Below are 21,986 nucleotides of genomic sequence, written 5' to 3'. Positions count from 1 at the left end.
TCTCACCAGATGTAACTATTCAAGATTCCAGGATCTAACATTTTTCTGGACTACTAATATTTAGCACAACACAGACACAAGAATTCTCCTCCTGCACACAGGGGTGGATTCTGAGAGTTTGGTTACTTAAATCACAAGCTGTATGTCATTGATATCTTTGTAGTATACTTGTTTTATATCATCTAGGCTAAGCACAGTTGTGAACACCTAGAAATGGTGAGTTAGTTACCAGAGGCAGATTACTGAGTCACAGGCTCAAATCTCATCCTGGAGGTACACAGTTCTGGGCATAGGGAGAAGCTGAACAATGAACAGACCAGTCCTCTAGCCCAGGAATGCAACTGAGCAAACCAGGCTATAGTTAATCACCTCTCTGTGATGAGAGCAGCAGCAGATTACATATGAGCTGGATCCAGTGCTTAACAACACTCTGATACAGTACTGGGTAACTGATGAATTTTGTTCAAGATTTAGACCGTCCCTCTTCCATGTTACTAAAATATCATGTGTTCCCTTATCACAGTGTTATCAATGTCTGCCCACATAATCTGTCTCTTCCTCCAGACTCTACTCTCATTCCTCTCTGTGTCATACCTGGCACAGGGAAGGCATTCAACAGCTGTTTCCTAAGTGAATGAATGAGTGAACAAATGAGCGAACAAGGCAGACACTCAGTTATAGACAGGGCCAGTCTCTCTCTCTCAGTGGCTTTCCCAGGTCACCCCTTCATTGTTCCCTCTACCCTACCTCTCACAGACGCACGTCTGAACCCCCTTAGCATCACTCAGCTTTGCAGAAATATTTTTGGTAGAAAGAATGCAATTCTGTTAACAACAATGTAGCAAAGTATTTTCTTAAGTCAAAGAAGAATTTTAGTTCAAAAACCAGTAAAGTCTTAAATACCTGGGTAAAAGATCACAGCCCACTCCAATCTCTCTGGTTTCCACCTCAGTCTTGGGCTGAGTTTCTGTTAAATAGTCCAACCTGCTTTGTAGTTCATTATTCTAGAGATGAAGAAAAATGTAATTTTAGAAAACCAAATATGTTCCCCCACAAATATATGATACAACTTACCTGCTCTATCTGATTTCCTCCTGTGACATGTACATCTATCACAATGCATTTATTGAGTGTCTCTTACATAGTAGATGTTGACTAAATATACTGATTCAATAATAATACATAGTTTTGTAAACTATGTAAATGTAAACATTATATCCTGGCCTGTACTATGGTCAGCTTTTTCCCCCACACAACAATTTATTGTGGGTATCTTTCCATGTCTACTAGTTTTCCTTCGTATAACAAACTATCTTAATTAGTTCACAGTATTCCATTCTATGGATGTACATCATTTATTTAATTAGTCTATTACTAATGGACATTTAGATATTTATCACTTTTTGCCATTATATATGAGGTGCAGCTCAACTTTTAACACTCCCTCATTAAACTATAAAATGAATAAGTCTATTAATTTAATTTAGTGGGAAATACCTTATAACTTAATAATTAGTACTTCATAGGTGTGTGGAAAGTTCAGAATCTTAAACATATAAATTACAACAAGCTCCTTGGGATTAAAATTAGCATTCTGAATACTTTTCTTTTTTCTTTTCATGCCAGAGCCAAACATTACATAGGTTGATGATTAGATGCTCAGGAATTGGGAATTTGACCCATGGGGGAAATAAAGCCAAAGGAAAAAGAAAGTTGAGGATATTGAAATGAAAATAGATGAAGTGATATCTGAAATTTGAAGGGCAAAAAGATAAAAATTCAGTAAGAGAGTAACAGTGATTATCTCTGTATATTGAAATTTTCAAGTATTTTTTTAAAAAGTTCTTTTATTTTTTTGTTAGTAAGACAGACTAAAATTTCAAGACCTAATAACCATATCTATCTTCCTGGCTATACTCTTGAAGCATGACATGTAGGAGATACAAGACAAAATTTATTGAATAAATAAAAGCATAATTACAATGAGCGTGTTATTTTCACAACTAGAAAACATTAAAGCATTTGTCTTTTCTTCTTTTTTAAGCTGGAGCTGAAACTCAGACACTAGCTAAGATACTAGACAGCACATGGAAGTTTAAATATTCTATGAAAACAGAAGTTCATTTGCTTTAAAAATAGAATGTTTCAGCCCAGTAGCTCCCCCACTCAATGGGTGATGCCAAGGAGCAAAGCAGCAGCTGTTGTACAAACCCATGTTCTGCATGAGGTGAAGGTCTAGAGAATTTTCTGATAAACAAGAAGTGGTGTAAAGAAGGATAATGTATTCAAGATTCCAAGCACCTGATCAGCTATGACAACTCTATGAGTTCTGAACCTATTGTCCCATCTTGAGTATGGAAGAACTGTGCTGGCCTATGCCAAGAGAGCATTAGTATTTACACACACACACACACACACATACACACACACCTTCACTAGCAATATCAGGACTCTCCCATTCACAAGAAAGAGAAAGTCTTTCTTGCTGGAAATTCCAACAATCCCATGGCTTTATCCCTTCTCAGTGTAAAGACTTTAATGATGAGGATTTCACGGATTGCTGGGGCTAGAACCTATTGTCTGGGGGGCACAAGAGATAGAGTTAGAAAATATTTCCCAATTGGTACAACAGTGAATAATGGACAAGTAGCTAAAAATTCTTTTTTTCCTATTTCATGGGAATTCTATGTGTGCACAGACACCCACTGAAGCACAGAAATTAAAAAAAATATGCTCATTAGAATTTAATGCAACCATTGCAAAAATTATTGTCTAACTTCTGTATGTCAGGCAGTATGTAAAATTTGGTGAGCTAAGGCAGTTAGCCCTTAAAGAGATATGGCATGATTTGTAGCCCTTGAGGAGCTCAGTCTAATGGTGGTATAGATAATTGATCAGAAACGATAAAATAATGTAATAATACCATTTCATAGGTCCCACAGGATATTGGAGGGAACTCAGAGAAGAATCTGACTCAAAATGGGAAGAAGGAATGGAGTTCCTGGAGTTAGGAGAGGGAGAGAGTAAGAAAAACCAAAAAAAAAGGTGAGTATTCCAAAATTTCAGAAACATACTGCTAAGGCTTCAAGAAATAAACTGAAATGTGAACCATTACCCATCACAGGGATGGCAGGAGAGAGATGGGTCCAACCAGATTCATTTCCTTTTAAGACAAAAATCTCAATACTGTTCAGAACAATGATACAGAATCTAATGTCTCCATAAGGAAGAATTCACAATGTCCAGCTTATAATTCAAAATTACATGATACATGAATAGTCAGGAAAATGTGACCCATTCTCAGGGGGAAAAGGGAGACTCCAATCCTGATATGACTCTGATGTTGAACACTTCTGATAGGGATATTAATATAGCCATAATAACTATGATCAATGAGGTTATGGAAAATAAGCTCACAATCAATGAAGTAGTAAAAATATAGAAAACAGGAAAAAAATGGAAATTTTAGAACATAGAAGTATAATGTCTGAAAAAAAATTTTAAATTCCCAGTTATTTGAGAGGCAGAGACAGGCGGTTCACAGTTTGAGACTATCTGAGAAACAAATTAAAAGAATTAAAATCATATGAAGCAGATTCTCTAACTATAACAATACTAAAGTAGAAAGAAAAGAACAATAAGATATCTAGGAAAGTCTCAAATACTTGAAAGTTAAGCAACATACTTTTTTTTTTTTTTTTTAGCAGTGCTGGGGTTTGAACTCAGGGCCTCCACCTTGAGCCCTTTTTGTGAAGGGTTTTTTTTGAGATAGGGTCTCGTGAACTATTTGCCCAGGCTGACTTCGAACCATGATCTTCCTGATCTCTGCCTCCTGAGTAGCTGGGATTGCAGGCGCAAATCACCAGCATCTAGCAACATGCTTCTACATAATCTGTAAATCAAAGAAAAATCTCAAGGGAAATCAGAAAATATTTTGAGCTGGGTGATAGTTAAAACACAACATGTTAAAGCTTGTGAATAGAGCTTAAGCAATTTAGAAAGGCATTTATGTCTTCAAAGTCTTATATTAAAAAAAAGAAAGGTCTGAAATCAATGAGCTAAGGTTTTACCTCAAGAAGCTAGAAAAAGAAGAGTGAAGTAATCCCAAACAAATTTGAAGAAGGAATTAAGGAATACCAGGGGAAAACTCAATAAAATAGAAGACAATGGACAAGAGAGAAAACAGACAAAGCTAAAAACTATTTGAATCCTAGGGAGGTGAAGCACATCTGTAATCTCCGCTGCTCAGAATATGGAGGAAGGAGGATGTAGAGTTCAAGGCCAACCCAGGCAGTTATCCAGACCGTTTCTCAAAAACGAAATGCAAACAAAAGGGTTGGGGCACGGCTCAAGTGTTTGAGAGCTTGGCACAACCACCTGGGTTCAATCCCCAGTACTGTCCCCGCAAAAACTAATTTTTAAAAAAATCAACAAATTGATGCCCCACCACCAGCTGGATTGATTAAAGAGGAGGGAGAATGGGAGGAAGGAAGGAAGGGAAGGAAGAACGGAAGGGCAGAGAACAAGAGAGACTCCCACAAAACATCAATATCAAGATTCAAAAGTTGATAAAATGAAAACTAAAAATCTGTGTGAAAAAAAAGAATATCAACCCTTACTTCTCATGAAACACAAAAATTAACTCAAACTGGATCTTCTAAGTGAAAACCCCAAAATCTGCACAAGGATGTATGGAAATTGGTATCCTCCAACGGGTGGTAGGAGTGTAACTATTACAGTCCCTTTCTAAAAACTGTCGAACAGTGTATTATAAAGTGAGGCCCAGTAGGGCTGGGGCTGTAGCCGAGTAGAAAACACTTGTGTAGTCATGCAAAGTCTCTGCATTCCCTCCTCCCTACAGCTCTAAAAAAGGGCGCCTACGTTACACAGTAATCCAGATAGTCTACTACTGGGAATTCACCGAAGAAGAACAGAAATGTATGTCCACACAATGACTTGCTATGGTAATGTTCAAAACAGCTTTACTCACAACAGAAGTGACTCAAATATGTATCAACAGGGGATGGACAGACTGGTATACTCACAGTACAGAATACCTACAACTCAGATGCGTCTCAAATCATTAGGCTGAGTGAAAGCAACTAAACACAAAAGAATAGCACTTGACTCCATTCATATAAAATACAAACAAATCTACAGTGATCAAAAGTGACACCCTAGGGGTTGCCTGGGTGAAGGGGCAGGTGAGCTGCAAAGGAAGCAGTCTTTAGGGGATGACAGACATGTTCTATATTTTGAGTACGGCAGCTGTTCCTCAGGTTTTCACATCTGCCAGAGCTGACTCAATGACAAAATCCTGAATCCAAAATGTTCTGAAATCTGAAAGTTTTGGGGGTTGGCATGTACTCAAAAAGTTTCAGATTTTGAACCATTTCTAATTTTGGATTAGGTATGTTCAACCTGAACAGTCTAGGCAAATATTCTAAATTCCACGAAAGTGTGACTGGAACACTTTGGGATCCTGCACATTTCACACAAGGGATACTCAACCTGTATACACTTTAAACAGATACAATTTGTTTATGTAAATCATACACAACAAAGTTGGTAAGAAAAAAATAGGACAATGGGACTGAACATGGATAGCTAAGGGAAGTTAGAGGGAGAGACAGATTTAAGAAATAGTTTAAAAATAAAATTACTAGAACTTGACCCACGAAAACCAAGCCTATCTGCTCCTTAGTCTTGCAGACTCTGACTACAGAGGAAGGACAAAGAACAGCATCAGATTGCTGCCTGGACTGTGCTCCACGGAAGATAGCTCCCAGGACCGAGAATCAAATTGCAGCGTTTTCCTGCTTTCAAACACCACCACCTTGTGTTTATATGTGTAATGAATACCACCCGCTGGCTTGGGAGGCTTGTGTGCCTTCCAGAAAGGAAGAATCTAGCTTGGCACCTTTGGGCATTTGGGGGAAATTATGTCACAAATGCATGGTAGTCACCTCTTCCCCCAGCTCCCCTCAGGCCCAGGGATGCCAGTGGCCAAGAACTGTAGCACAGACATGGAATAAGAGTGCTCAATAAAATGCATGTGTGCAGTCCTGGTGCCTGGCACTGCAGCCCCAATGTCACACAGGAAAGTTGCTGATAGACACGTTGGAAGGTTTATGTTCCACACTTAAACACATTAAGTGCAGGACAGACAAAACAAAGACTTATGACTTGTTTTCTCTGACCTTGAAATGTCATTGCAGGTTTAGAATTTTCAGCAGAAAAAAATGTAATGGAATAAATTCTAGAAATTGTATCAACATTATGAAGATATCTACTTATAAGGTTAGTTTTTCTTTCATTTTCTTTCTTTTTTTTTTTTTTTGACAGTGCTGGGGTTTGAACTTGGATCCTTGCTTTTGCTAGGACTTCAGCCATACTTCCACCCCTTTTTACTTTAGCCACTTTTCAAATAGGGCCTCATGTTTATACCTGAGCCAACCTGGACCTCAATCTTCCTATTTATACTTTCCACGTAGCTGTGATGACAGCATGTGCTTGCTTTTTTTGTTATTAAGATGAGATCTCATTAACCTTTTGCCTACCTGGCCTCAAACCATAATCCTCCTGATATCTGCCTCCCAAGTAGCTTTGTTATAGGCCCAATGTGGCTAGCCTAATCTTATTTGAGGAACAGGTTTTATATCAGAAATAGGGAATGAGATACTTCTCTAGAAGATGAGCAAACAAAATTTGTTTGAAAAAAAGGAAAAAGAATGGGTATGTTTTTTGCTATCAGGAAGATTTAAAATCATTTGATGAAAATGGGGAGTCTGACAGGGCCATGTAAGAGAAAGCTCAAAGGAATCTGGAGTCTTTGAGATGTGTGTGTGTACAAATTCTAATGACTTTAAACACAGGTAAAGGTAAATGAGGAATCCAAGGAATAAAATAATTCACATTCTGAATTCAAAAAGAAAGGAAGGCTCCAGATTGTCACCCATGGGCTAAGAGGGGCCAAACCTTTTATTTGAGCCCAGAGTTAGGTATAGAGTGTGCTTTTGGACTGCTTGTCCAATGTCCTGATACTATGTTTTTAAGCCAACAAAGGTTTCAAACATTAAAAATAAAAGTGATCTCAGAGATATCTAAGCCCTCTCCTACATCTCCTCCCCTCTTTTTTTAAAGGTGAAGTAACTAAGCCAGGTTGTTAGAATGATTTGCAAGGTCATGCAGACATAATGGCAGACTGTGGGTAAGAATCTGTCTCCCAAATGCTAAGTAGTCAAGAATTAACATTTGTCAAGGTTTTACATAGTGTGAAGAATAGTTTTTTAAGTGTTTCTTTGCATATATTATTTCATTTAATCTTAAAAATCCTTTCAAATGCTGTCATTACTCCTGTTTTACAAATGCAGAAACTGAGGCTCACAGGGGTAAAGGTCACATGGCCAGAGTGGCTCAACTTATAAGTAGATCTAATCCCAGAGGTCTTAGGCAAAACCTTGGAGTTATATTAATGAGGTGCTGAGCTGGGGGCATGGCTCAAGTGGTAGAGCACATGCCTGGCAAGCACAGGGTCCTGAGTTCAAATCCCAGGACCACACACACACACACACACACACAAATCTTGTGCTAGAAAATGTTTAATGACAGGATCTCCCGGGCAGGATGGGGTAGCACTGATTTGAAGTGAATATAATTTCTGTGGTTTAAAGACTCCCTCCATAGCTGATTTCAAACTACCAATATGATATCACTGAATGCAGAGCTGAGAAGAGATGCAACTCCAGCACCCTACCTGATACCCCATGCAGTCCCCAAATCCATAGCTCATGCAGGAGACTAACGTCTTCCTGGGGGATGGGTGCCACTGGACTAAGTGAGGACTTGTAAGAACTGATGCTCTTCAGTCTCAAACTGAGATGATAAGTAACTGTTGGTCCTTTAAAACCATCAGCAATGTGGCAAAGAAGAGCACAGACAGATCAATAATAATCCCCAAATATCACCTGGGTATGAAACTAAAAGAATAGGAGAAATGATGTCATTTAAAATAATGAGCTTATGACACTCAAACATCAAGACTTTTTATGGATCTCAAACACCTATCAGTTCTACAAATATTTGTACCAACCGTGAAAAGAAACTAAAAGCATCTTATACCATGCCCAATTGGCCAGGCATGGTTATGTATGTCTGGTAGGAGAATCACTGTCTGAAGCCAGACCGTGGATCAAAACAAAACAAAAAAACCCTGCAAGACACTATCTGAAAAATGACCAAAGCAAAAAGGCAGGTGCTCTACCTCTTGAGGACAGTGGTCCAGGCAGACCTGGGCATGAAGTGAGACCCTGTATCAAAAATAATCAACACAAAAAGGGCTAGCAGCATGGCTCAAGTGGCAGAGTGCCTCCCTAGCAGGCACAAGGTCCTGAGTTCAAACGCCAGTACCGCCAAAAGAAAATTGTTGGTGTTAGAAAAATAACATAATAGAACTTCTTAGTGGTCTACAGAACCCTGGATTATAAAGCAACATAATTTGGAAAACATTGTGGCCTCATCATCTTAAAACGATACTATTTTCCCAACTCTGTCATTGAAAATGACCTGATAAATTAGTTTGATATAACCATCCACAATGTATACATATCTCAAACATCATGTTATATACTATAAATATACCCAATTTTTAATCTGATAATTTAAAAAAAGGTTGGCCTGATAGTAGTAGGTACAGTACTTTTGCCTTTACCAAGTCACAAGCTCAAATAGGGCACTTAATATAGTTCTCCATTAAAATGAACCAGGGCTCCTTAGAGACAAGACAATTCCATATCTTTGAACAAAACAAAAACCAAGCCAATGAAACACCTTACTGTTGCCAAATAGCAAGAATGACTTCAAGAGCAACAGGAACCTTGCTATGTGGGCAAAGAAGTTAACACACAAGAACTCTTCCTAAGTTATGACAATTTGAGCGCCAAATGGTTTGTGTGTCTCCCAAGGGTTCACATGCTGAAAGCTTGGTCTGCAGTATTAAGGGGTAGTAGAACCTTAAAGATGTGGGGCCTAGTAGAAGGTGGGGTCCCTGGGGGTACTGCCTTTAGAAGGGATTAATGAAGTTCTCACAGGACCCCAAAAGTTCTCCCAAGAGCAGCATGTTCTACAGCAAAGCTGTTGTATGCGCTTGCCTCTTTTGCACATAGCTGCTTGCCTTTTTGCTTCTCTTCTGTGTTGTGATGCACCCAGGGAGCCCTCATCAGAGGCCAGCCATCCAGCCTTGAACTTTCAGCCTGCAAAATGTGAGGCAATAAACCTTTTTTCTTCATCCAGCCTTAGGGGTTTTGATATAGTAACAGAAAACTGAGGTACAGTTGAAGAAGGAAATAATTATTGTGATTGTGGAAATGAGTTGAGTCAGAGAAATGCCTTGTGTTCCATAAAGTCATTCAAAGGGAAAATTAATATATAGTGCATAATGTATATTTTTAAATCTTGTTATTATGTGGTATACAAAATATAGTTTTAATAGAAAATGGGTGACTATAAAATATGTTCAATTTTTAATGATTTTTAAACTAGGAAGCATCATTGGATGTAGGTTATTGAGCAATGATTAGATGTCTGTGATAAATTTCTGTCCTAGGTTGGACAGAATAACAAAAGGAAATGAAGGTCAACTCACCCCAGGACTTCAGGGCCCCCAGAAGGACAAACAGCTCAGAATTAGCACTCATATAATAATCATTTCTACTCAGGTAGGAAGAGGGCAAATCCCTGCTGTTAGTGGTCATACACAACCAGCAAGGAACAAGTCCATGGAATGTGTGCAAAATGAGAAAGTAGTCAAATAGCCAAAGGCAAAAACCAAAGACTCAAACTCAGTTTCTCCTCTCCTAAGCAATGAAATCTCGCCATGGCCCAGCTAAGTATGGTAAAGTATTAATGAGAAATGCATGACACAGGTTACTCCACAGGCACCTGCACACCCATGTTCATTGCGGCACTATTCACAATAGCCAAGTTATGGAAACAGCCAAGATGCCCCACCACTGACGAATGGATTAAGAAGATATGGTATCTAATAAAAGAAAAATGAAAAAAAAAAAAGAAAATATGGTATCTATACACAATGGAATTTTATGCAGCCATGAAGAAGAACAAAATGTTATCATTCGCTGGTAAATGGATGGAATTGGAGAACATCATTCTGAGTGAGGTTAGCCTGGCCCAAAAGACCAAAAATCGTATGTTCTCCCTCATATGTGGACATTAGATCAAGGGCAAACACAACAATGGGACTGGACTTTGAGCACATGATAAAAGCGAGAGCACACAAGGGAGGGGTGAGGATAGGTAAGACACCTAAAAAACTAGCTAGCATTTGTTGCCCTTAACGCAGAGAAACTAAAGCAGATACCTTAAAAGCAACTGAGGCCAATAGGAAAAGGGGACCAGGAACTAGAGAAAAGGTTAAATCAAAAAGAATTAACCTAGAAGGTAACACCCACGCACAGGAAATCAATGTGAGTCAATGCCCTGTATAACTATCCTTATCTCAACCAGCAAAAACCCTTGTCCCTTCCTGTTATTGCTTATACTCTCTCTACAACAAAATAAGAAATAAGGGCAAAATAGTTTCTGCTGGGTATTGAGGGGGTGGGGGGGAGAGGGAGGGGGCGGAGTGGGTGGTAAGGGAGGGGGTAGGGGCAGGGGGGAGAAATGACCCAAGCCTTGTATGCACATATGAATAATAAAAGGAAAAAAAAATAAATAAAATGATCAAAAAAAAAAAAAAGAAATGCATATACTTCTGGTAGTGCTAAAGACAGAGTCAATACTATGATGAAAAGGGGTCTTGGTTTGGATGGCCTTGGGAGAAACCCCGTGGTTCTATGACCCAACCAAGAAGGATCATCAGGTCAGTAACCCATAAGCTTTTATCTTCGTGATTTGGAGAAGTTCCAGCCTTCTAAATGAACATTTCTCCTTTTTCCTTTGGGTCTGCAAGATTACTACACCTGCCTAGAAAGTGTCAAAATGAAGTTACCCTAAGAAAATCTTGAAATAAGTAAAACAAGAGCCTCAGAAGGCACAAAAATATAAGAGCAGATACAATGATAAAATAAAATAAACCTGATATTTAAATATTTTAGAATAGGTTTAAGCCTGAGTGTGTATTACAAATGTTGTCATTATGTAGATTATACAGTATGATTTTTTCTATAGTTTAAGGTGGATGTGTGAAGTGTCAAAAACAATTAGCCATATTAAATTTGCATTGCAATTAAATAGTTTAAAGGAAGTTAATCAATCTACTTTATAATCAGTGTTTAAATACTCAAAGAAAGCTGGACATCATGGCCTTGCTTGTTAGGTATGTGTAGCCAACACTGCTGGTCCTGCCGTATCCTCTGGACACTCACTATTTCACGTGATCTTTATCTAGGGAGTTCTCTGACCACCAGGGTCCAATTGGCTCTGTCCAAGGCAGCCTGACTTTTCAGAACCCCCAGGAGCAGGCTTCACCCACTGACTGGTGGGGTTAAAGGGTAAATTCCCAGATTTCTGGACTTTTGGAGATGATAATTCAGGGGCCAGATCCATACCATGTCAGAGATGCCTCCTGTGGTGAACCTCTGCTGCCACCAGTGGTCACCTATTAGAGAAGGGACCCCTTACCACCTAGCTTCCCCTTCCTGTCTCATTTCCCCATGCCCCCAACTGGGGCTTCCTGGGATCACCCCAGATAAATTATCTGGACTCATACTCACATCTCAGGGATTGGCTCTAAGAGCCCATCTAAGAGCTGCGTTTAATAAACTAAGCATTAGATAATCATACATACCTGCAAGGCTCTTCCCCATGCACAGTCTCCCTGATCATCTACCAGGAGGACAGCTTACAGAGCTCAGCCACAGGTATGGGGGGCACTATTTGGGATGACTTCTGCCTTTCCTGTCAGCATCTCTTTCTCTTTCCTCTCTCCTGGAAATGGTTCCCTCTGGACACAGGGACCTCCACTATGATGTTTGCTTTCTGGCTATCACTAGGAAAAGTGGGAATCTCCCCACTCTTATAGGAGCTATAGTTTCAGAAGGAAATCTCAGAAACAGAAATGTTCATTCAGAAGGCTGGGGCTGGGCCTAGTACCTATGCAAGGGAAGGGAGGACAGAAATGGGGAGAGGAAACACACCCATCTACTCAGCCTCAAGAGACTGAGACTCTTGGGTGCTATATATGATACCAGGCCCCTAGGAGCCATGAGGAACTCTGGTTATGGTTGTCATAGGCAGCCCCTCAATATCATAGTACATTGTGACCCACCTTACCACCCCTGCAAACATGGAGGTGAAGAGCTAGGATTCAGGCTCATCATCTCCACTGTAACCTTGGGTGGGTTCCCCAATGTCCCTGGACCTCGATTAGGGGAAATCTGATCTAATTTAGAGGGCATCCTTTTAATAGAGAAAGAACAGCAATAAGAAGTTAAACTGGAAGGCTGTGTGTGTGCCAGGCACTTTCTGTGCATTCTCACTCATTGTTGCACATATGCAGGTGGATGCAGTTTGGTCCTGATTATATAATCATAAGGAACTTGCCCCAGATTTCTCAGCTAAGATAAAGCAGATTCGGCGTCCACACTTGGGTAAGTCTGATTCCACTCTCCACTTCAGCAGCATTGTACAGAGCATATGGAAAATAACTAGAAGTGTCCAGCATACATTATGCACTTAATAAATGTCATTTCTTCCCTTTCTCCTCGCTTCATCATTGTTTCTGGACTGTCTCACTGGAGAGGGACCATAATGAGGAACACTGACAAGGACAGGTGCTTGGCAAACCAGCTTTTAATGGAGTCTCAAAAAGAAAAGACTCAATGCCAAGTTTTTAATAAAAAGTCTTAGAGCCAATAGATCTTGGCTTCTCCTTCTAATAATACCTAACCTCCTAAGATTCTTCCAACCCTATAATTTTCTTCTCTGGAACCTACACAAAATCCTCCAAGTGACTTTCAAAATGCCAGAGTCAAGAATACTAAGCAACTTAATGTTTCAGTTGACATTAAGTCACCTCTAAAACAGATTCACTCAATGTGACAGAAGAAGAGCATGGGATTAGGAGTCTATTTTTCAGTCTGGCCTTGGCATTTCCTAAGTTGGGTGATTCTGGGCAAAAATACCTGCTTTCACTGTGACTCCATTTTTTGTTTGTTCTTACAGATGAAAATCCTTGTCTCATCTTTCGTAAACTCGCTGAGAAAGTCATGTGAGGAGTGTATGTGAGAATGCTTCACAAATTATAAAGCCCTACACAAATGTGGGAAATTGTCAGAATTAATCAGCAGCTTGTCAGACTTGCCAAGAGAATTCTTGACCAAGACAAACTAGAGCCAAAAAGCAGAGGCAGGAGCAAGCTGCAGTGAGAATGGGGAAAGAAAGGGAGTGGTCAGAACCTCACTGGCAAACAGAGCTGGCAGTTAACCTTCCATCAATTTTATAAGGCCAGGAAATAGCCATACTTTTAATTAAGTGTCAGCAGCAGGATCAGCAACATAAAATTTAATGGTAGGGAAGACACCAACTTCAGGAACCATGGCTTCTTACCTCTCCTTCTAAGAAAGATATCTTTTCTAAAAGCTGCAGTATTAACAGCTGCTTCTGCTGCACCTTCTTCTTTAATGATTCAATCTAGAAAGAAACAATGGACAATAGTTAACCAAACATGTAAAATTATGTGAGTTCAAGTTAATTGACTGAAAGAGATGCCTTTGGATGTTGGTGAAACAGAATTTGCACTTGGATTCTCTGTGTTTCCTGGAACAATGTCTAGTACAGAGGCGAGACTTTGTGACCAGGGAGCCTCGGGCTCTCAGACGGTGGGACTCATGTCACGTTAGATCAGCATCTCCCCATTGATTATGCTAGGTGACCCTTAATAATGCAGGGAACATGACTTGGGAAATGTAAATACAGTGTAACAAAAAATAATGACTCAGCTTGAATTTGTGAGCCAGCCCATGTTTCAAATGTTCAGTTCTGTTATTCCTGTTAGTACATTTTCATATTTATCCAACCATCAAAAGTGTGGTTTGGGGTTTGGCCTGGTAGCTCATACCTGCAATACTAGCTATTCAAGAGGCAGAGATGGGGAGTAAGGCCAGCCTAGGGAAAAAGTTTGTGAGACTCATCTCAACTGGGGTCTCAACTAGTGGCTGGTCTAGGTAGGCCCAGGCATAAGCAAGGACCTAGCTCAAAAAATAACCAACACAAAAAGAGCTGGTGAAGTGGTTCAAGTGGTAGAGTGCATGCTTAGCATGTATAAGGCCCTGAGTTCAAATCCCAGTATTGGAAAAAACGAAACAGTGTGGCGTGGGGAAGGATTACTAAAAGTGTTCATGGAATCCAGAGGGCTGAGGACTCACAAGGCCTACAGCAGGAAGCACAGGCTTCTTAAGCAGAATTTCACTGGGCCATCACCTTCCTTTCTAGAATACAATGCATCTTGGATACCTCTCTTTTTTCCATTCATACGCCATGTTTCCCCACAGAAACTAGAGGTCCTCCAAAAGTAAGGACCATGGTACTTTGTACTAGGCCATGTCTTGAACAATAGTGAGAACAGTACACAATTCAGTAGGTAACACACTAACATTCCAACAATCTTGTATATTAAAGTTGAACATCACAAAGCCATGTTTAAAAATCCTTCGCAGTGTAAAATGGCACAATTCCCATAGAAGAGAACCTAGCGGATCTAGAAAAAGTACATCTGCATTTCCCCTTAACCCAGCAATCCCATTTGTTGGACTAGATCTCAAAGGTGTACTGGCCAAAATATGAAATTCCTTGGACATTGAGTTTTTTATGTTTTAGAAAACACGAAACAAAATCCCATCAATAAGTGACTGGTTCAATACATCCTAACAGTGGAGGTATATGTAACCTTCCAGGGTATGAGGAAGATCTTTAAACCGCTGATGTGACATACATACTGGAAAAGTGTCTATGACATGCTATCTTTGATGCAAAACAGGCGAGGTCAGATAAATGCATATATATTTGTATAAAAAATGCTACATAGATAAAAACCTTAATTATTAAGAAATAGTTGCCCAAACAGAAAGGGAGGAACTTGGGTAGTGGCGTCAGAATGGATGAAAGACTTTTCTGATAATCACTTATTACATAGGTTTAATTGTGAAAGCACATTTTATAGATTCCAAAGATATTACACCAAAAAGAAAAAAATGAACCCTAAAACTTGTCAACAAACTGAAATGAGGCAACTTGACGTCAATATTAAATTGGTGAAAAGTATCCAAGTGCTGTTGGCATGAGGTCATGTGACATTTTCAGCAGACAGAGCTGCAGAGAAATCTTTCCACTAGGAAAACCGTGAGCAGTGGCATTGGTATCGTTATTTGGAAACTATTTGATATACAGTATGATGTAATCGTGTTTGGAATTAAGATTTTTAGTGTAAGAGAAAGGAATACAAGTATGAAATCAAAGAAGTAAAAAAAGCTTTGTTGAATTTGAAATGACAATATCAATATGAACTTATTTTTTGGTAAATTTTGCATTACTACTCTAGTGAAAAAACTTAAAAATAATAGCAACATAATATGTACAGATTGTGGTCTTTATTTACCATTTCTCACTGGGGAAAACCCATAAGATATCTTGGAGTAATGGTCCATTCCAGGGGCAAAAATAAACTAAAAGAATCTGAGATACCTTGTTATGAAGCATGGATATGAAAGGTCTCTCCTTGGGCCAAGGTAGAGACAATTTGAGCACCAAAAAATAATAATGAATATAACTGAGTAAAACACGAGGAATATATAAATATTGAATAACATGAATAGCTCATTATTCTTAAAGAAGAAAAAACAACTCATTGGATCCTACAAAGATGTCAACTCCTTGCTTGGAAACATGGTAACTTGAAGGACAACATTAAACATTTATGTTTCTTTTCATTTTTTAAACGTTTTTAAATTTTAGGATTCATTAATCATACAAGAGGATTTCATGTGAAAATTCCATATGCTCACAGCATATTTTGAGCAAGTTTACCCCTTTATTACAATCTCTTAACCCACCTTCCTTCCTTTTAAGAACAGTATTTGTGGGTTTCTTTATGCTATCTACAGATGATTGATTGATAGGTAGGTAGGTAGGTAGGTAAATAGATGGATAGATGGATAGATGATAGAAAGATAGATATAGATATGCAACATGTTTTTCTTGTACAAACTGCACTTTAGACTGTGACAAGCTGTATTTTATGAGGAGAAAGTTTACTTTACAGAAAAATCCAATTGAATGGGGAAGGAATGACAGAATAAGAAAACCCACAATTTTGCAATCTCCGTGAAATCAGGAATTCAATAGCCATCGTCCATACATGAGACAGTTCCGTTTGGGACTGTCACCATGTGAATCTCTTGTCAGCCTCAACATCACCAGAAATGGGTAAGTGACCACCCACTCTATGCCCTGACAGTGACACAAAATGGAGCACAAACCACCACCACGAAGTACTCTTACCCTTCAAGGTGAAACTTGATCTAAGCAAACTTCTTGAGCTAAGAAGGAAATAATGTAGGAACTTTTATAGGACAATTGATTTGGTCCTACAATAAGCCACCAGGGAAAGGAAGTAGGAGAGGGGAAGCAGACAGGGCAGTATGCTCAGGTCGAAAGGCTTTAGGAAGATAACAATCAAATACAAACATATGTGTGCTAACTGGAACAAAGAATGAGCAAAAAGACACTTTGGAAAATTACAGACTAGTAGTAAATGATAACAAGGAACTGTCACTAAGTTTATTAGGCGTGATAATACCATTATGATTATATAAGAAAAAGTACAGAGGCTGTGTGTAGAGGTGCGTGCTTGTAATACCAGCTATTTGGGAGGCAGGGATCAGGGGAATCATGATTTGAAGGCAGCTCAGGCAAAAAGTTAGAAAGACCCCCATTCTCAATCAACAAGCCAGTCATGGTGCTATATGCCTGTACTCCCAACTACACGGAAGGCACAGGTAGGAGACTGAAGTCTGATGCCAGTTCAGAAAAAAGCACGAGACCCTGTCTGAAAAAGAACCTGAGGTATGGCTCAAGTGGTAGAGCACTTGCCTAGCAAGTAAGTACAAGGGCCTGAGTTCAAACTTCTGTGCTATAACAGAAAGAGAGAAAAAAAAGAAAAACTTCATGTTTTAGAGATACACAGTGAAGTACACAGGAAATGTGCAGGATGTCTGGGGTTTGCTTTAAAATGCTACACAAAGGAAAGAAAAGAGAAGGTGTAAATAAAGCAACATGACGAATCTTGCTCTCTGTTGAACCTGGGTAATGAGTCTGGTGGGCTTCGTCAATTCTCTCTATTCTGAGTGCATTTTGCATTTTCATTGTAAAGTATTTTAAGTTCCATGTAATACCAAAATAACCTTCTGACAAGAAAATTGCACAAAACAGAATATAAGAAACACATTCAAGATAAAATGCCTAGTGCCAATAAGAACTAAAGAAATTACCAATTATAGGAACAGTATGGGGTTACCATTTAATACCTTTTAAATTTGCCCCAAACTAGTGACTGCAGAGGCCAGTGTTGGTAGGGCTGGGAGGGACAGCCACTCTCTGTGTTGCAGGTGGCACTGTAAATTAGAATGACCCTTTTGGCAATTTAGCAATAAATATTCAGAGCCAGGAAGCTGTTCAGCCCCTCTGACCCACTAATCCCACTCCTGGGAATTTATCCTGAGGCTATAATTCAGATATGGGAAAAAGGCTGTATAGAGAGAGATGCTCTTGCTCTCATTATTTATAATAGAGAGAAAATGGAAATAACCTTAATGTCTAGGACTGAAGGAACAGGCAATAAATTATGGAAAATCGGTTTGATGGAGTATATTACACAAATGCTAAAAGCAAATACATTACAATGTAGAAAAGTATTTACAAAAAGTCTCAAGGGACAGGAAAACAAAAGTTTACAGTGAAAGTGAAAACTGGAAGACAAGTTAGGTAAATGAAATCATTCTTCAATTATGAACAAACAAATTTGTGTAAATTTCCATTGGTTTTTATAGAAATAGTCTTCAAAAACTCATCATTGTGCTCCATTTTCATTTCTTCCTCCAGTATTAAGATTGTTTTAAAAGTCGACTTTTAAAGTCTGTAAGTGAAAGCCAAAATGGGCACTGATATTCACTAAAAAGTTAGTGAATACCCAAGACAGTGAGGGGTAATATAGAACAAATGACATAGAAAGTGATTTCAAATACACTAGTTTCAGGACATCTGAAGGACTGAGAATGCTCTGAGTCAAGGAGAGCAAGAGATGGGGTTTAAGAACATGGGAGTGAAGAGTTCACAGGAAGATGCCCAACGGATACTGCTCATCACTGTCCCTTGGATTTGCGTTTAAGGCCTCCATATCTGTGCGTCCCACATCCTCAGAATTAAATCAACAGCTGATCAAAATAATTTGAAAAAACATATGACTGTACTGAACATAGACAGAGCTTTCTCTCATCATTATTTCCTAAACAATATAGTATAACAACTATTCATATAGCATTATTTTATCAGGTATTATGAGGGATCTAGAGATGATTTAAAATACATGTGTGTAGGTTAGATGCCAACCCTGAACCATTTTCTATAAGAAACTTGATCATCCTTGGAGTTTGGCCTTCACATGGGTTCTGGACCCAGTGTACTTCAGATACAAAGGAACACTATAAATCAACAAAAGACAGACATCATCAGGAAATCATGTCAGAGAAGATTCTGGGAGCTGCTCTGAGAAAGCAAAGAGAGAGTGCCACACCAGTGAGGCACCTGGCTTTGGGGAGAAGGAAGAAGGATATGGTGGTACCGAAATTTCTGACAACAAGGCTCATGGTTTTCAACAAGTGATGCCCCACAAAGTGATTGTGTATTGTGCTGAATGAGCACCATTCAAGCACATTGGCTCCTGTCCTGGAGAATTTCTCACAGAGGCATCTTGTGGTTGGGTCATTCAGATTAGAGAAGGGAGGCTGCCCAGGCTGACCAAGCTCTGCATGGCCTTCACAGGAGGCCAGCTGGGCATCCCAACTTGGATGCCTTGCTTTTCCCCAAGCGAGGAGCCTGGTCTCTATCACAGTGCACTCACCTGCTTCTGGGTTTGCTAGTGTGCTACAGATAGCTGACTCCTGAGTCTGGCTCTTTTTTACAGTCTCTAAATTTCACAATGGTGTTGAAAATGGTGCTACTTCCGGCTACTTGAAAAATTATCTCTTGTAACAACCAGCACATAAAAGTACTCAAAAGTTTGTTACTATTATGTAATTACTGGTATCTCTCCCTCCTTAGACTGTGACTTCTTGAATGTTAATACCTTGGCCATTTTTATATTCTCAGATAACATATGAATCAATAAATCCATCTATTCATCCTTAAATAACTCATCCTTTAGACTTCAGGGGCAAAACAGTGTGGAACAGACTCATGGAGACCCAGTTGAATGACCTCACCAACCAGGTGTTCCCTGAAAGCCCCCCAATTCAGGATCACTCCAGCACCATGCATTGTATATGCAAGTGAAATCCATTAAGCACCTTTGCTGTCACTTTGAACTGCATTTAAGTTTGTCATTTGACCTTCGGGAGGTTTATTTACCCTTTACAAAGCTGTATTTAGGTCTAGCTGTCACCAGGTGGTACTAAACAACCCAAGTTACCAGGCTCCGGTCAGGGCTCAGGGGACCAGACTTGAAGGAATTAACAACTGAGAAGTTAGAAGGAGTCACTTTCCAGACTTCAGACTTTCCAGACTGGTGATTTATACAAGAACATAATCCTGTTACAACAACAAAATTTAAATATCACTCAAAGCAGTCCCTTTATATAAGAACAAGGGAAAACACACCTTGATGAAATCTGGGACCTCTTAACTGATGTTTACAGGACATTTCTAACTTTTGTCTTCACCAGCTTCTAACTCACACTGAATAGATGACCAGCAGCTTAATGTAGTCACTTAGGATCCTGAGTCTCTAAGACTTGGGGCTGGTTGACATGTGAAAAGGAAGGGGAAACAAAAGTTCCAGCTTCTTAAAACTGATTGTGCCTTTTGTTCTTAGCCACAACTGAGTTACTTGCAGCCAGTAGCTTGACTAAGCAATTGCCTTAAGCACTGCAACACCTTGGAATAATCTAAGGGGTAACTGGCAAAATACAGTCAGTCATCCAGGCCCTGGCCCCAGAAATATGAATTCCTCAGTCCCCCTACATAACCCTCCCAAGGTTCTAATGTCCCAATTCCTGGCAAGGCACATGAGGCCCTTCTGCCATACCCCCACTCTATCACCCCTCCATGAACTCTCCATTTAGGCCACCCCATCTTCTCAATGCTCAGTGACATACTGTGATCCAGACCTCTCCACAAGCTGGTTCCTCCATTAGGAATGCCTTCCCACCCTTCATCTCCTTCTCCATAGGGTATCAACTGACTCAGAGTCACTAGGCTAGTGACATCACAGGTCCACCAGGCTCCTATGTGATACCTCAGCCCTTTGAACAACCCATTAGGACACATCACTGCTATTGCCATTCTTTGTTTATAGTCTACCCTGGCACAAGACTCCACTCCCAGAAAGAACAATGTTTATGGTATCAATAACCTTATATAATCGGTGACTTTTTTATAAGTTGCTTTGGACACAGACTGCTATATTGAAAGGATTCCTCCTAATTTATTTCCAAAAACATTCCTGTCAACCAGACCAAAATGAAATAGTATGGAAATTTAGTAGGATTTTATTTGGTATATAGAGCAAACTGGAAGTTGGCAGACTTGTCTGCTTCCTGAACCATTTCTTTTTTTTTTTTTTTTGTCCCTTTAGTCACAGATAGGACATGGGCCATTTCATGTTAGATGTCAGAAAATGCACAGCTGTATAGCTGGGATTATGTGACCAGTGCCCAACTGCACATTACACCGGCTTAATTACACACTGGGAGAGCCCCATATGCAGGCAGCTTTGCTCCTGCACCCATAATGGAAGGCATATTAAAACTGCAGGGGGCGGTCTGGAGGTGTGGCTCAAGTAGCAGAGCTCCTGCCTAGCAAGCACAAGACCCTAAGTAAAAATCCTAGTACCACAAACAAACAAACCAAACCAATGAGGGGGTGCATGGTGGTTCACACCTATAATCCCAACTGTGATGGAGACAGAGGTAGAAGGATCTCAGTATAAAGATGGCACAGGGCAAAAAGTGCAACATCCTATCTAAAAAATAACTAAAGCAAAAAGTTGGAGGTGTGGCTCAAGTGGTAGAGTGCCTGTATAGCAAATGCAAGACCCTGAGTTCAAACCCCAGTACCACCAAAACCAAAAACAATGGGGGCAGGGTGGAGGAAAAAAATGATCACAGGAATGTCACACTGAGACAAAGACAAACCACAGACCTCATGATGACAGAAATTGTCAAAGCCAAGAATGAGTAAAACCCTCAAAAAAAAGAGGGAGCCCAAAACGGGGGACATTGTTAAAATCATTAGGGCTCCAGTGCCTGGGGTTCCCACCCACTAAACTAAAACTCAACTCAGAGCTTAGGAAAATGAAACTCAAGCCTAACCAATCAGAAACCAATGATTAACTTCTAATTTGGAATGTTACCAATCAAAAGCCACCAATTAACTTCTAACTAGGGACTTGACCAATGAGAAACTGCCAACTAACTTCTAACTAGGGAGTTCCTATTTTAACCAATCAAATATTTACTTTGTCTTGCTTCAGTGAACACCTTGTGAAAGTTTTCCCCTTATGTCCCATAGGTGAAACACTGCTTGCTAAAATAAATAAATAAATAACTCTTTAAAAACCAAAAAGGCAAAATCAAAAACAAACAAACCTGACAGTCACATTTTATCAGACTGTTTACAATCTTGTAAGGGGAAGATAGCTAATATTTTCAAAAATCCAGGCTAAGTTTATGGCATTATTATTTATTTTCTTTGAAACT

At 39.5% G+C, this 21,986-nt stretch overlaps 1 protein-coding gene across 4 annotated transcripts in view; it reads right to left on the bottom strand.

Moving 5' to 3' along the window:
* The window catches only part of Myzap (myocardial zonula adherens protein), a 90,836-nt gene that overhangs the window by 8,966 nt on the left and 59,884 nt on the right, over positions 1-21,986 (bottom strand). For all 4 annotated transcript variants that reach the window (XM_074066052.1, XM_074066053.1, XM_074066054.1 and 1 more), the window contains exons 11-12: positions 13,567-13,650; positions 904-1,004 (exon numbers count right to left, since the gene is read on the bottom strand). In XM_074066052.1, coding sequence (XP_073922153.1) covers positions 904-1,004; positions 13,567-13,650 — 185 coding nt within the window. The remainder of the gene's footprint in view (positions 1-903; positions 1,005-13,566; positions 13,651-21,986) is intronic.

The sequence above is a fragment of the Castor canadensis genome, chromosome 2 (genome assembly GCF_047511655.1).
Source record: "Castor canadensis chromosome 2, mCasCan1.hap1v2, whole genome shotgun sequence".
Classification (NCBI taxonomy): Eukaryota; Metazoa; Chordata; class Mammalia; order Rodentia; family Castoridae; genus Castor; species Castor canadensis.
The sequence above is the reverse complement of the archived record's forward strand: the minus strand, read 5'-3'. Positions and strand labels throughout refer to the sequence as shown.